This window comes from Neomonachus schauinslandi, chromosome 4 (genome assembly GCF_002201575.2).
Source record: "Neomonachus schauinslandi chromosome 4, ASM220157v2, whole genome shotgun sequence".
Lineage (NCBI taxonomy): Eukaryota > Metazoa > Chordata > Mammalia > Carnivora > Phocidae > Neomonachus > Neomonachus schauinslandi.
In genome coordinates, this window is record NC_058406.1 from 91355510 (window position 1) to 91371342 (window position 15833).

At 43.5% G+C, this 15833-nt stretch overlaps 1 protein-coding gene across 1 annotated transcript; it reads right to left on the reverse strand.

The window, feature by feature from the left end:
• Positions 1–8682: 8682 nt before the first annotated feature.
• On the reverse strand, positions 8683–14031 carry LAMTOR5 (late endosomal/lysosomal adaptor, MAPK and MTOR activator 5). Its single transcript, XM_021690287.2, has 4 exons — positions 13798–14031; positions 12865–12926; positions 10119–10236; positions 8683–9447 (listed from the first exon to the last, which is right to left on the reverse strand). Exons 1-4 carry the CDS (start codon positions 13830–13832, stop codon positions 9387–9389), a joined length of 276 nt encoding a protein of 91 aa, XP_021545962.2. The 5' UTR covers positions 13833–14031; the 3' UTR covers positions 8683–9386.
• Between the last annotated feature and the right edge of the window lie 1802 nt (positions 14032–15833).

Consider the following 15833-nt stretch of genomic DNA (forward strand, 5'->3'; position numbering starts at 1 on the left):
CTTTGTAATTTTTTTTAGCCCACCCCTTTAAAAATGGATGATTTCCTCATTTCTAAATTGTTTACAGGCTCTGATCTCAACCTCAAAAATGCAAGCAGGGCTTTGTACCATCTTGGGGGACTTTTCTGGAGGCCTGCTGCCTAGCTTCACCTGGCAAGTCCAGATGGCTTTGACAGTTATCCTGGGGTATGTCCGTAGTTACATATAAAGTCAGCCTGACTATGTCTCCCTATCCTTGTTTATTCCATACTCACAATCCAGGCAGAACCATGGGAAAGGTGAGAAAAAGCTAATGAAAAGCCATGATTCGAGGGACATCAAAGCCATCACAGAGATCTGAATGGCATCTGAAAGATGACCACTCCATTTATTTCAGGCAGGAATTGCAAAGGAATTAACTACAAAGCCTGACCTCACTGTAAGGTGGCCGCTCTTAGCACTGGCCTCCGTGGCCTAGGTCTGCAAGCCACATCCTAGGGGAAGTTGTGTATCACCCTCTGGTCCTCTGGGTGAGCTCCTGACTTTAGAGAAACAAGGAGGGGAGGAGGAGCCTCGGGTTTAGGAATTCCCTTTACAAAGCAATTGCTAAAATGAAAATATAATAAGGGACTAACTAAATAGATGTGACAACAAAAATGCCATGACTGCTCCTCGACTGAATTCTGGACCAGGAAACAAGTCGTAAAGGACTTTAGGAGATCACTTGGGGAAATCTGAATTCTGGACTTTCTAGTAGACCATGCGGTCGTGGTCTTGTGGTTCTGCTAGGAGCATGTTCTTGGTCTCGGGAGCGGCATGCTAGCAAGCACTCAGGAGCGAGGTATCATAGAACCTATTTTCTCACAAGTGGTCCAGTAAAAAAAAAAAAAAAAAAATAGAGAACTAGCAAAGAGAAATGTAAATGTCCGGAAGAAAGCATGCGGCATTCTTTATTTCCCTCCGTCAGGTTGGCAGGCAGGCTGTTGCTTCCCGGACAGGGCAGGCTGTCTGGTGAGCAGGCCAGGTGAGGGAGGTGGGGGGCTGGGGGAAGATGCCGGTCATTCAAAACATTGCAGAAAACCAACCCAACACACCGTCCTGTCTTTATTTTACCTTTGATGTGGTCTTCAGCAAAGGAATCCTTCACCGATGAGGCAATCTGGGAAGAAAAAGTATAGGATTGTCGACAAAGTTACTCCTTTTTTTAAGGCATTTCATTCAGCTGCACTGTGAACACAAGCGAGCATTCTAAGTCCGTGCGGTTGGAGTCAATGTGGTCACTCCTGCCAGTGGACTTTAACTTCCTGAGGGGTGGAGGAAACACTGTGATTTGACATCATCCCAGGCCCTCCCTCCACCCACCCAGACTCAGAAAGTAGAATTTTTCACCATAGGCTCAGAAGCAAGCATCAGAGTAAACCAAGTAGAAAATCCTTTTGGGAACTATGGTTAAGTTAATTCAACAAGGAAACCCTTACACAGAGGTGGCTCTAAGGCCCAGGGTGGTTTCTGCAAGCAAACCCAAATCTAAGCCCAGTCAATGCCACAAAAGTACCAAATGAAAATGGTAAAGACAACTCATCACAAGGAACTAGGCTTCAAACTATATCAACAAATTCCTTGCTGGGGCGCCGGGCTGGCTCAGTCAGGAGAGCACGTGACTCTTGATCTCAGAGTCCTGAGTTCCAGCCCCATGGCAGGCATAGGGCCTACCGAAAATCAATAAATAAACTATCTTAAAAAACAACAACAACAACAAAAACACCAAAAACTTCCTTGCTTTGCTTCCACCTTTTTCTCTCTGAAAGTCTCTCCCTGAGCTCCTGTCGATGGAGTGCTGCTAAATCCTTCTGACCTGACACTGCCTGATTTGAATAGATTTTTCCTCAAATAAACTCTTAACCTATTTATTTAATATGCTTCAGTTTATCTTTTAACAGTTCTGGTATCAGAAGAGGGAACAAAGGAAGGAGACCTCTGACCCACCCCCCCAGGAGCAATGAGCAAGGGACGCAGGTCCCCACCCAGCCCCCGGAGCTTGAGACTTTCTCGGGCCTCTACAGGCTCATGGGCAAGTCCCTCTTAGGTCCTAGCTCCACAGCGTTTGTATTCCACACTGTTGGACTTCATTCAAGCATTTCTTTTTAGGGACTGGGTCCAGAAACTGACTGGGTTCAACTTAAACACTGGCCTGGGTCTGGGGGCAGACTAGGACCAACTTAAACTGGGCTGGGCCCAGTGTGAGGCCTCAGCTGAATAAAATATTGTGTTAAAGGGGAACAAGCAGGTTAACCTTACCAAAGATAATCTTCAATGCCAGTGGCCACAGTGGAGGATTTTTAATTTAGGTGAATGTATCCATTTATGCGGTTCCCTTGAGAAAAAAAGGGTCTTAGCCAAACACTCACATTAAAAGGTGGGGGAAAATCATTTTTCCTCCTCTGCAATTTCTGGTGACCAGAATGAGACCTCCTGGGACACCCCACTCACTCCAGAGCCTGCAGACGGGATCCTGAGAAAACCGGCAGAAGCCCGCAAAGGGTGAGCATTCCTACCAAAGTTAGCTCTGCTCTCCTGGATCTCTGTCTGTGGTGCCTGGGCGAGAGAGGAAGTAAACTTCATGCTGTCCCTTCCTTTCCAAATTCAGATTGACAAGCGAAAACCATTTGAGAATTAGATCTTTGAATTGTGGCTCATGAATTTCTGTTTGGGTGCCCACTGGTTATCAATCCTTTTTTTCCTGGAGACAGCTATTGCTTTCCCCTTTGTCTCATTTTGTGTCATGAGAACGTGGCTTGGCTTTTCTGCCTGTCGGGACACACAGGTTATTAGTTCTTGCAAGTGCAGGCAGCTCAACGGTAGGGTTGGAGGCCCTAAAACTATGGCTGGACAGAAATATGGGTTGCATCCCCATATGCAGCTAGTGTCCTCCCAGCCATGCTCAGCCATCAGGGGGATTGTCGAAGTCTCCTTTTGGGTTCTCTTTGGGAGTAACTCAGGGTCTCAGGAGGTAATATCTCTTGCACACTCCTTGGGGGCACCTCTTCTGTCCATGGTTAAGTCATAAAAGGTTTGTTAGTTTGGGTTTTGAGTCATCTGATAGGGATACCTCTGGTTTAAAAGAAGAAGAAAAATTTTTACTGTTCATCCAGCTAAGAAGTATTAATAAGATATTTGAAAGGATGTTTAGTGAGCTCTGTGGTCAGAAGTCGGCCGGATTGGAAGCTGATATTCAGAGCCTGATAGGAACTTTTAAAAAGGCCTTTTTCCCTAAACTAAAGTGAAACTATGTACCTAAAGGGAAAGAAAAACATTCCCAAACCACTGTGAAAGGATTTACTAAGTCATAAAGGCACACAGCTCTTAATCTTAGGAGCGTGAGAATCTTAATTTCCATCTTAGTTGAAATCCCCCTAATGGGGGCACCTGGGTGGCTCAATTGGTTAAGGGTCTGCCTTCAGCTCAGGTCATGATCCCAGGACCCTGAGATTGAGTCCCGCATCGGGCTCCATGCTCAGCGCGGAGCCTGCTTCTCTCTCTCACTCTGCTGCTCCCCCTGCTTGTGCTCTCTCTCTCTGTCAAATAAATAAAAAAGAAAGAAAAGAAAAGAAATCCCCCTAATGAATAATAAATAAATCAGCAAATTGAAGATCATGTGGGTGGACGGGAGGGTCAGTCAGCCTCTTGATATCATTCAGGTTGCAACCCAGTTCTTTGAGGAATTAAAAACAACTGTACTGTCCTGACAAATCTCATCTTTACAAGAACAGAAATGTGGCTCTAGAAACGGTTCAAAGCACACTATCCATTTTACCATCCCCAAACGTCTCCTGTTCATCTCAAAAAACTTGCAGGGTACTATAAAACATCTGGATATAGGGAATAAAAATCCTTTTTGGTGGAATTTATATCTTTTCCCTGTGCCTTTGAGATGTAAATGTTCTACTTCCGTTCTCTAGGTACCCAGAGCCATTTCTTTGAAATGCAGACTTCAGGGAGGTAATTCTTTTTTTTTTTAATTTTTTTAAATTTTATTTTGTTACGTTAATCACCATACAATACATCATTAGTTTTTGATGTAGTGTTCCATGATTCATTGTTTGTGCATAACACCCAGTGCTCCATGCAGAACGTGCCCTCTTTAATACCCATCACCAGGCTAACCCATCTCCCCACACCCTTCCCTTCTAGAACCCTCAGTTTGTTTCTCAGAGTCCATAGTCTCTCATGGTTTGTCTCCCCCTCCGGTTTCCCCCCTTCACTTAATTCTTATCAGAAGGGACAAAAAGAACCTGGGGTTGGGGGTAGGGGCGCTGCTTGGAAACTAGGAGAAAGTTATATACTAAGTTAGGTTAAATGACGAATATTCATGATTATCTACATCATTTCCAAATAAGATAAAATACTAGAATACTAATTACTGAACTTAAGTTTATTTACTTTTGGCTTTTTATACAGAGTAACTAAGGATGTTTGAGTCTATCGGGAAGTATGTTTTGTGCCACACTGAGAAATTTGCTACGAGGAAGGACACACTACTAGAAATTATGAAATTTATAAATTTGCCAGTCCACGGAATACCAGTTTAACAGTCCACAATTGGTTGCTTCTCTGTTTTCATAAGAAATTCAGGACTCCAAGGGTTAAGAATTCTAATTAATATATGTAATTAAAACTACTTAAAAATAGTAAGGGTGAAAGGAAACATCTGTATGAAAAGCAAGGAAGGAATGTCGAATGTGTTTTTTATTTTTATTTATGTGTAAATTTCTTGTAAAGTTTATTTGAATAATCTCTACACACAACATGGGGGCTCGAACTCACACCCCGAGATCAAGAGTTGCATGCTCCACTGACTGAGCCGGCCAGGCGCCCCTTATAATTTTTTTTTTTTTTTAAGATTTTATTTATTTGACAGAGAGAGACACAGCGAGAGAGGGAACACAAGCAGGGGGAGTGGGAGAGGGAGAAGCAGGCTTCCCGCCGAGCAGGGAGCCCGATGCGGGGCTCGATCCCAGGACCCTGGGATCATGACCTGAGCCGAAGGCAGACGCTTAACGACTGAGCCACCCAGGTGCCCCGCCCCTTATAATTTTTAATATACCTCAGTTTATTGTTTAGCACTATGCTGAAGGTGGGGTGTGGGGCCCCAGAACTTTGATCGCGGTGCTGCTCCTCTGGGAGCTCCTCAGGACATGCTAATTTTACAGAAAACGTACAACTCTCCCAGACTTGGGAGATGAGTTTCCTGGCTATGGATGGCAGTCTGCAGTAAGTTCTGCCTATTTATGTGACCTTTTGTGTATTGACTAATTTTACTTAGTAATCTAGAGTTGAAGCCCCATTTCCTTTTTTTAATTCTTGATCACATTAATTCCAAACACCTCCCGTGGAACGTATATACTTGTAGTTTTAATGAAGCCTTTCTTCTTGCGTTTTGGAAATGGTTAAGTTTTCTCGAAAATGACTGGGAAAATTCAGCTTTCTTATCCCATTTCCTTCCTCTGTCCCACCCTCCACATCAAAAAAGAAAATATAATAAAAAAGGCAACAGGAAATCGCCTTTCATCTCCCCAGCACCAACATTCTAGGTTTTGAACCAGAGTGTGTTTTTCTTGTTTTATCTGGAAAATCTGCACATATTTATGCATCCTCCTTTATAAAAAATAAGGGGTTTCTCAGGCTCTTAAAACCAAACTCTATAATACTTTTTGATGAAAGTGCCAGCAGAAGCAGAGCTGGGAAGATGCCCTGCAAGTGTTACAGATGGAAAGGATTAGGCAGTTGTGTGGTGCTGGTGCTAAGGATCCAACAGACCTTCAGCAGAGCGCAAAACCCTAAAGAGAGAAGGTGAAGGCTTTTCAGTTATTTGTAGTTACTAACAATGTTCCTAATTGTTAGTGTGTTGTACTTACATACTAACAAGCACTTTCGAGTAAACATCCGTGGGACTAATTTTTGGGGGTGCGTGTGTGGGGAGGACGTGTTGCTCCTATCTATGATTCTGATAGCAGGCTCAGCTGAGGCTAGGCTTTCTATCCATAGATAGCTCTGATGCTGAGGGCTGGAGGTCAGGTTCAAAGTGTGGCGGAACAGTCAGCCACTCTCGCAGGCTGGGAGGGATGCGCAATCCTCGGATGAACTGCTCCGAGCACCTACGACATACAGGGAGCGTTCAGGTGTGGTGCGAAACACAGACTCGGTTAGGATCTCAACTCTGCTGCTTTTTAAGCCTGGAGACTCTGGACAGGTTACCCTGAGTCTGTTTTCAAATCTGTAAAATGTAGCTGGTACTACCTTGCAAGGTTTTTTGTGAGGACTAACAATATACAGAGATTGTAGGAGAAACAGAACCAGTAGGAGATCTATGTATATGCGCACACACACAATCCTACTTCAGCGGCATAGGATCATATACAATCTTACTTTCGCTGCAGCACTGTACAGACCAGAAAATCAGCCGTCTCCAACCCTGAGCTCTTTGCAGCACTCTTTCCATCGATAAATGTGGGTGCACCCTGCCCTCCCTTGAAGATTGTTATGAGGAATAAATGAGGACGTATGTTCGTTTATTCATTTCATTCAGTAAAGTTGCGTCCTTTGTGCCAGGCACTGTGCTAGACAGAGGGGCTACGTGTAGGCAGAGGGTGGTCTGAGATGTGGCATAAGGGGTGGGCAGGGACCGGATCTCCCAAGGCTTGGGAGACCACGGTAAGTTTCAGGTTTTGTTCTACAGGCCTTGGGAAGTATAGCACTGTGCCCGCTACAAAGTGAGCACCTGATACATGTTTGTTCCTGAGCACCACCACCAGCATGTCCTGTTAGAAATTCAAGTTCCGGGCGCCTGGGTGGCTCAGTCGTTAAGCGTCTGCCTTCAGCTCAGGTCATGATCCCAGGGTCCTGGGATCGAGCCCCCCATCGGGCTCCCTGCTCAGCGGGAAGCCTGCTTCTCCCTCTCCCACTCCCCCTGCTTGTGTTCCCCCTCTCGCTGTGTCTCTCTCTGTCAAATAGATAAATAAAATCTTAAAAAAAAAAAAAAAGAAATTCAAGTTTAACATATCTAATACCAAACCCAGACATCTTTGCTCTCTAATCCTTCCCTCTGAGTGCTTCTTTCCAAGGCACCTAGTTCTTCCTCTCTCTAGATTAGACAATTCAATTATCTCTAATTCTTCATTCTCTTTTGTTTCCTTTCTGCCAATTTGTTTTTTTAATTGTCTCTCATATTTGATCCTGAGCTAAGGACTTTATCTTGCTGAGCCTATTTCTTCCTCTCTGAAATGGGGATAATACCTTGTAAGAAGATTAAATGAGCTAAATGCGTGTAAATTGTTTAGCATGTGTCTAGCATGTAGCAAAAACTTAAAAGATTGGCTCTTATCACTCAGGGTTAAGAATTGGAAATACAGGGCGCCTGGGTGGCTCAGTTGGTTAAGCGACTGCCTTCGGCTCAGGTCATGATCCTGGAGTCCCGGGATCGAGTCCCGCATCGGGCTCCCTGCTCGGCAGGGAGTCTGCTTCTCCCTCTGACCCTCCTCCCTCTCATGCTCTCTGTCTCTCATTCTCTCTGCCTCAAATAAATAAATAAAATCTTAAAAAAAAAAAAAAAAAAAAACTTAAAAAAAAAAAAGAATTGGAAATACATACTAAAAGGAAGTTTTTCTGCTTGAAAAAAAGTGACTTTGGTCTACCTCATCAGACTCATGTTTAAGCTCAAATTTGATGCTTATTTATTCCAAACTCCATTCTGCTAACAGGGTAAGGCCCAGGACTCTTAAAAAGTAGATATTCAAGTTCCTTGAGGTAGCTGCCCTACCTTCCAGCTTTTTCACCTCCTACCTCACAGGCCAAACTAAAGCAGTTAGTATTATATAAATAGTCCTCTTGGTTTATCACCAGTGTTCGCTGTTGCCACTCTCTCTGCCTGGAATATCCTAGGCCTTTCAACGAAATTCTCTTCTATTAGTTATATATTATTCTACCTGGCAAGTATTCAGTGACTACTATGTCCTAGCACTGTTCTAAGTACTTGGAATACACTCGTGTGAGTAAGACAAAGCACCTGCCCTCAAAACCTATGCAGAGGCAGGCAAGACAGGCAAATACCATATAACACACAAACATATTTTAATATATAAAACAAACATATATACCACATGTCAGGTATTGGTGAAGACAACATACATCCACATTCCTTCTATCAAAGTATGAACTCAAAGGCTGGAACCAGGTCTTATGCAAAATCTTTGTATCCTCTTATAGTATCTTATATTTGGAGATGCTTGATATTTTTGAATAAATAATATTCTGGAGATTTTTTTATACTGTCAAATATTAAATTGCTAAAGAGTAACAGGAGCTGCATTTGAATTCAACAAAATGAGGTCACCTGTACCTGCCTGTGCACCATTCCGCTGTTGAGAACTTACAGTTTACCTTTATAAGGTTAAAGAAAAGATAATGTTGTCTTATGTTCAAATGGTAGATTTTTTTTTCTGGCCAAACATGCGTATTTTTATAATGGTCTGACGTTTAAAGTACAAGCTCAGAGATGGGAGTCTTTTTTTTTTTTAGATTTTATTTACTTACTTGAGAGAGAGTGCAAGAGAGAGGGACAGCATGAATGGGGTGGGGGAGGGGAGGGCAGGGGGAGAGGGAGAGGCAGGCTTCCCACCGAGCAGGGAGCCCGATGCAGGGCTCGATCCCAGGACCCTGGGATCATGGCCAGAGCCGAAGGCAGACGCTTAACCATCTGAGCCACCCAGGTGCCCCTGAGTTGGGGAGCCTAAAATCCAAATGGTTACTCTGCAAATCCCTTAGCCTTAATTACACAAATGCAAAATGGGACAACTATGAGTACATACCATATAGGATTATCAGTGAGAATTCAAATGAGTTCCTGGTATATAGTAAGTACTTAATGATAATTAGCTTTATGTTATTATGGGGTGGGAATAGGCTTAATTTGTTTTCAATATCCATGGACACTTGTGTGAGAATGTCCGTAGTTCAGGAATCTTCGGAAAGAGAAGAGAGTAATTTGGAACAAAGACTTAAAAAAAAAATTACAATTTGATAATTGAAAAAAAAAATGAACATTTGATAAGAATTTAAAGAATCCAGAAGAGATCCACGCTTTCCTCTGACCAGATTTATTGAGCATAAGAAAATTCTATGTACAAAGTGACCTGGACCTGGTGCTTCAAAACATGATCCTTTCTTACTAATATTTGGATAAGTCAGTCCCTTGACTGTCAAAAAGCAGCTAACTCTAAAATTAACAGAAATGCGCCCAATACACATTAAATAAATGGCCTAACTACTGGGACTTTCATAGTTCTACAAGATCATTTACACAGGTAGGATTGAGCCCTGATGACAGGCTGCTGGAGAACTGATATGAGCCGTCAAGAGGCCATCTTGTGGACCGCCACGGTGATGCCGTCATGTTTCTGGATCATAATGTTCCTGAAAGGCAAAGCGGAAGATATTCAGTAAAATGTTGTAAGTGGGAGTCTGTTGAAGATTAAAGATGCTGTTTGGTTTAGGATACAACTAAAAAAATATTATTTATCATTTTTTTTAATGTATGAAAGCAATATATGAACACAAGAAAACATTTGGGAAATACAGAAAAGTATAAAATATACAAATGAAATGAATCTATAATCCTACTGCTCAAAGACAGCCACTACTGTGTTTTGTTATCTGCATGTATACCATACATGCATTTTTTTTTTCTCTTTGTACAAAACTGTGATCATACTGTGCACAGTTCTGTATTCTGCTTTCATCATTTACTATTATTCTGAGGATGCTCACTTGGAATATCTTTAGTATTTCTATTACTACAGAAGTAGTTTCTGTTCTTTGGTTGGTCTTCCCCTGTACTATTTATTACTTTCTTTTTCTTGATAGACTGATAGTCATGACAATTCTTACTCTTCATTTAAATAATTGTGGTCCTGAAAGTACATTAGCTTCAGAGATCAGTCTATTTCCTCCTATGGTCCAAAGGGTGAAGAACCTCCCTCCAAGTTTTTTGAATGGAAATTGCTAATAACACAGGGCAGACCCCACTCAACCTTCCCAGGAACTTTTCTAATTAAAAAAGAAAGGATCTGTCAACATCTACTCACCCATTATCTGATTCTAGACACACCACAGGAATATCAGTGGGGTCTGAGGTCAGCTTAGCTGCTTGCTGGGCTAGAACAGATATCACTCCAGCATGCTCATCTGACAGGGTCCCACGGCCTGGAAGACAGATGTAATCATGTCACCTGATTGTCCAAAAATGAGTACTGAGCTATAGTAGTATCTCTCATTGATTTATTCACAAAAAGAAGGCTCAGTTCATGGTCTTTTAGGTTAGGTACTGACATGAAATGATTTTATCCTGCTACTAAGCTGGTTACATAAATGAGAAAGCCAGACAACAGTTCTTAAATCAATAAAGCGTCAGGAGACACTCAATTTTCAATCACTCTCATCACACTCTCTAAACACCTTCTCACACATATAAGGAAGCTCTAATTCAAGTCAATCTGAAAGCCATAAATTCCTTTTACCGGAAGCTTAGTGAAACCAACAAGACACTCAGAGGTGAAGTTGACAAAAAGCAGTCAGTAAAGGCAAGAGACTTGTGAAACTAATTAATTCCTCATGGGAAATCTGATTTCCTTTTAGTGAGCTCAACCTCAAAGGATACAAAAGTCTTTACTCAGGAGTTCAGCTGTAAAATCACTTTGACAGTATACGTGAATATTCTGTGAGCAGTTATTTCAACTAGAATAAGCTGGGTGTTTTCAAATACAAACTTAACTGGCTTTTGTTAATGTCTGTTTTAGCCTGTGGATAATAACTAAATCTTGGGTGCCCAATACAAAAGGTAATTACTAAGTTTACACTATATTTCCACATATAAAGGCAGCATAAGCTCGCCTGCCTGGAACCGTGGCAGGTAACAGACACACCAGTACGGCAGAGTCTGTGGATTTACTACGGTTACATAAAATGGTAACTGGACAGACCGTGCAGTCTTTTGGGCCTTGAAGGTTTCTTGAAGGAGCTTATTTCATTTTAGATTCCCACACCTGAATTTCAGGCTTTCCATCAACCAGCAGCTCAAGTAAATCTGCCTTTTTTCTCCCAACTAAATGATTTGTGTAAAATCTGAGTTACACAGATTACCTCTTTCAGTTACCCTCCCAGCAGAAATTCAGAGCTTTAAAATTCCTGCAGTAAAGAGGAGCAAGGAGGTAGGAGTCCTTGGTTTATGAGTTCTGACATGAATTAGCTGCATGCTTTAGTTACTTACCTTTCAGGATTTATCTCCTCATCTGTAACGCTTACCATTTATTGAGCATCATGTCTGGGTTCTGTGCTGAGTGTTTCACACACAGTACATAATCTTACAGCACCGTGACTAGGAGGTTTTGGAGCCTGACTGAAATCCTAGCTCAACCCTAGCTCTATGACCTGGGGCAAGTCACTCAACCTCAATTTCTTCATCTGCCTCACAGGGTTGTTACAAGGATTAAATGACCTAGAGTTTGGGTAAAGCACTTAGAATGGTGCTTCGCACATAGTTGGCACTCAATAAATGCAATTCTATAATTACTATCGTTATTAAACAACAACCCAGTACGGAGATCCTGGGTTGGCATGGCCTTGGCAGCTCGTGTCCTTTCCACCCATGTCAGCCAAGTGCCCTAGACCTTTGCTGCCCAACACCCCTTCGCTGGCCAAGGCCTGGCTACTCAGCACCACCCTGTGCCCCATGGAGGCCCGCATGAGGGCCGCGCCTGCGCACGCAGCCCCGGTGCTCAAGCAGGGTCTGGGCAGTTACACAGGCGGGCTGCCTGTATGGTGGTGCGCCTCCTCTGATGTGAGAGGGAATCAAGGACCATATTCTTTACCAAAAAAAAAAAAAAAAAAAAGGTCTTAAAACTCAATGACAAGAATGACCCAGAAAAGCTCTAGGTAAATTCCCATTTGATGAAAGACCAAATGGCTTAAACAGTTTGGACCAAGTGGAGATTATTATATTGGCCATGGAGGACGACTCTGGGTTTGAAATTCCTGATACAGATATGGAGAAGTTAATGTGTCCACAAGAAATTGTATATTACATTGCAGATAAGAAGGATGTATATGAATAAAATGTCAGACCCCTTTTTTCACTTAGAGAAGACAAGGAAGATACTGGTAAGTGTCTGGAAGTGACAATGTGTTTTGGCATTATTGCTGACTTTGACAGAGTCATTCTGTTTAGACTTGTATTTAAATTGTCTAAGAGTTTTTGACCTTTGAAAATAAATCTATACAGCCAACCAACTAACCAACCAACAAAAACAACCCAGTAGAGAAACTAAGGCTAAGAAAGGCTATTTTTGGTCTAAGGTCACACTATTAGCAAAGGAAGAGCAGGGGGCTGAACCCAAGTGTGTTCAACTCTGAAGCTCCCATTTCTACCGCCTACTCTCTTACTGTTAGGTGTAGTTGGGACTACAAAATAGCACTGTCTATTTTGCTGGGTTATTGTGAAAATTAGAGATAAAGTACACAAACCCTAGCAGTCTGCACACATTCAACAAATGGTACCTGATGTCATTATCTCAAGTCCTTGCTAGACCCAATTTAAAATAATTCAAATACTATTTTAGTAGAAACAATTTTGTACTGTTAGAACTGCAAGGACCACTTCTACCTTCATAAATACCAATTGAAAACTTTCAATTTTGGAGATAAACTCTACTCTCACAAAAGTACCCAGAAAGAGGCAGGATAACAGGAAGTACAAACTAGAGAACAGCACACTAGGCTCCCGGTCAATATCAAGTGCTTTGCAATCCACCAAAGAGTTGATCGTGAGATACTTACAGCCCAGATTCAGTCCTTGTGAATCTGTGCACAGGACTCCAACAATGGATGGATTCTTCATTCTAATTCCAGGAGCACCAGAGGAATGACGCAAATGATGTCAGAAAATGAATTTAAATAATTATAACAACACATACACGTTTTTCTATGTACCAGGCATTGTCTCGCTTTAAACCAGTGTTTCTTTTTTCATTATCACCCCCGCTGAGAAAAATTAAATTACAATGAAGTAATTTAAATTTAACAGTTAAACCAATTTATATCTGATGGGAGAAAAGACTGGGTCAGGTACTGTTGAGCTTTGGAGGGCCACAAATATGGCAATATTAATATTTTGTCGCCATTGTTAAAGATGCGGAAAAAACTAACACGGGTTGCCTCCAGGAGGGGAAGTGGGAGAAACTGAGCGGCATTGGTGGGAGGGAGCTGTTTCCCTGTGCGCCTTCTTATACTTTCAATTTTATACTTTAGGTGGATATTACCTGTTCAAAAATTTAAGAGATGTCTTTCATTTCCTTAAGCACCAAGTAACTGGCTACACACGCGAGGACAGACGTGTGTGCTTATGTTTACATTGCAGGGCTCGCTTTGCACACCTGGTACAACCTTCCCCCAAATTAACCCATTTCCTAAAACTCCCGAAGAATGACCCTGCCATACAGACGACTGCCAACACGACGGGCGGTTTTGGCCTTGGCCTTGGGCTGCGGAGACTAGCTCCCGGAAGAGGGTGCGGAGCCCCGGCGGGATTACGGGATTTTAATTCCGGGTCACGCCCTGCACCCCGCGGCCGCGGGACAGAGTTCGCCGCCTCAACACCCCCCCGCCCCCGCTTCCCCGACCCGAGGGTCGCGCGGCGTCCCCAGCACGCCCGGCCGGCACTCGCAGCGCGCGCCCTGTGTCCCGCTCAAGTCCCCGCGCCGCGCTACTCACGTATCCTCCAAGTGCTGCTCCAAGGTGGCCTCCATCCCGCCCGTCCTCCGCCGGGCCCCGGATCCCGCAGCTCTCGTCGCCTCCTTCTCCGCCCCAGGCCCGGAGCGCGTCTCGCTCACATGACTCGAGCCGGGCGCAGAGGGGGACGGCGCCTCCAAAGGGACAAACTTCGCCGGGCGACCTCCGCGTTGTGTTTGGACGAGATCGTGCCGCCGCCGCCGCCCGGAGCCGCAACCGGGCGGCGCGAGTAATTCTCGCGGGGGGAGAGGTGTGCAGCCGGGCTGTAGGGCCTCGGTTCCGGCCTGGCACTGTGTCTCAGCGATGTCAACCTTTGGATTCCCATTCAGCCGATTCCGAGACCTTCAGACCAGACCTTGTGTGCGTTTTGCAATAATAACCGGGCGGGTCAGACAGGGTCAGATCCAGGCGGTGCGGCAGGGACAGAGAGCGACGCAGGACCCTGGTGCAGGGCTGCACAGGCGTGTAGGGGAGGTGACATGCACGCAGGGGCCTGAGGACCACCTGGAACACGGTGAAAACCCCAAGCTAGATATTGGGAAGTGTAGGGATTTTAACGAAGACCTTGGTTCTTGCTTTGGCGAGGGCGCAGGAAAAGTTTGGGGAAGAAGGTGTCCCCTGCAAAGAAGACTGCGTAGGACTACTTAAAAATAACTTTAAAAGAGCAGTTGTGAAATAAGGAGAGAAAGCCACCCACAGTCTGTCCAGAGAGGATTTAAAATCCCTTGGAGAGAGGCACCTGGGTGGCTCAGTCAGTTCAGTGTCAGACTTCTGCTGGGGTCATGATCTTGGGGTCCTGGGAGCCAGCCTCACGTTGGGCTCCCCGCTCACTGGGGAGTCTGCTTGTCCCTGTCCCTCTCCCTCTGCCCGTTCCCCGCTCATGCTCTCTCTCTCAAATAAATTAATAAAATCTTAAAAAAACAAAAACAAAAACAACCACTTGGAGAATATCCTTTCAGCCCATTGCCTGAGCTGTTTCCCTCAGGAAATAAATGTATGCTTTTATTTATTTTTTTCTTTTTTAGGCAAAATTGACACATAATGGACATGCATTTCTGTAGCTGGCCTTTTCCACAGAACTTAGCATAAATGTCTTTCCATGTCAATAAGTATTCATTTGCACCCCTTGTGGTAGTTACAAAATATTCCATAATATAGTTGTACCATAAATGATTTAATTAATCCCTTATTAATATCCAGTTAGTTGGTTTTTGGTTTAGAGGCGGGGGGGGGGGGGGGGGGGGGTATTACAAATGCTGGGTGAATGAATATCTCTGTAGCTAAATATTTGTGCACGCTAACATTTTTTTTATGATAAATTACTAGAATGGAATTACTGGGTCAAAGGATATGTCCCTAGCTGTGATAGTGAAACTTGCAGCTTCCTTAAAATTCTAGTCTTGAATGTTGTAATTCAGGAGTTTCGGACTTCTGCCTAGAAAAACTATTTATGTTAACATAGTATGGACCATTTAAATTTTAGAAAAAGCAGCTTAAAACTACCTTTAAAAGTCGGCTTCCCTCCGAAGTTCTGCGGGACGAAGCGTGACTCTGCGGTAGCGTCCCCTATGTGTTGTCAAGCTTAACTGGACTAGGGCTTCTCAGCTCCCGCTTTGTAAGCTCCCGGGCCAGGCCATCCTAGAGAGCTATAACTTGAGCCGCATTTGTAGTTTTGAATAATCTAGCCACACTAAAAAAAGTAAAACAGGTGAAATTAATTTTAATGGTATATTTTTTTTATCCAACTAATGTGTCCAAAATATTGTTATTTCAACATGCAATCAATTTGAAAATACTAATGAGATATTTTACATTTTCTGCCCCCGCACTAAGTCTTCAAAATCCGGTGCATATTTTTCACAGCACATTTCAATTCAGCCTGGCCACACTTCAAGTGTTGAATAGCCACGTGTGGCTATGGGCTGCCATGTTGGCTAATGCAGCTCCCGGGTATCTCTGATTATCTCAAAGCCAGATTGATGATTCAAGTGTTCTCAGAAAAGCTGGTGATTGCTTTT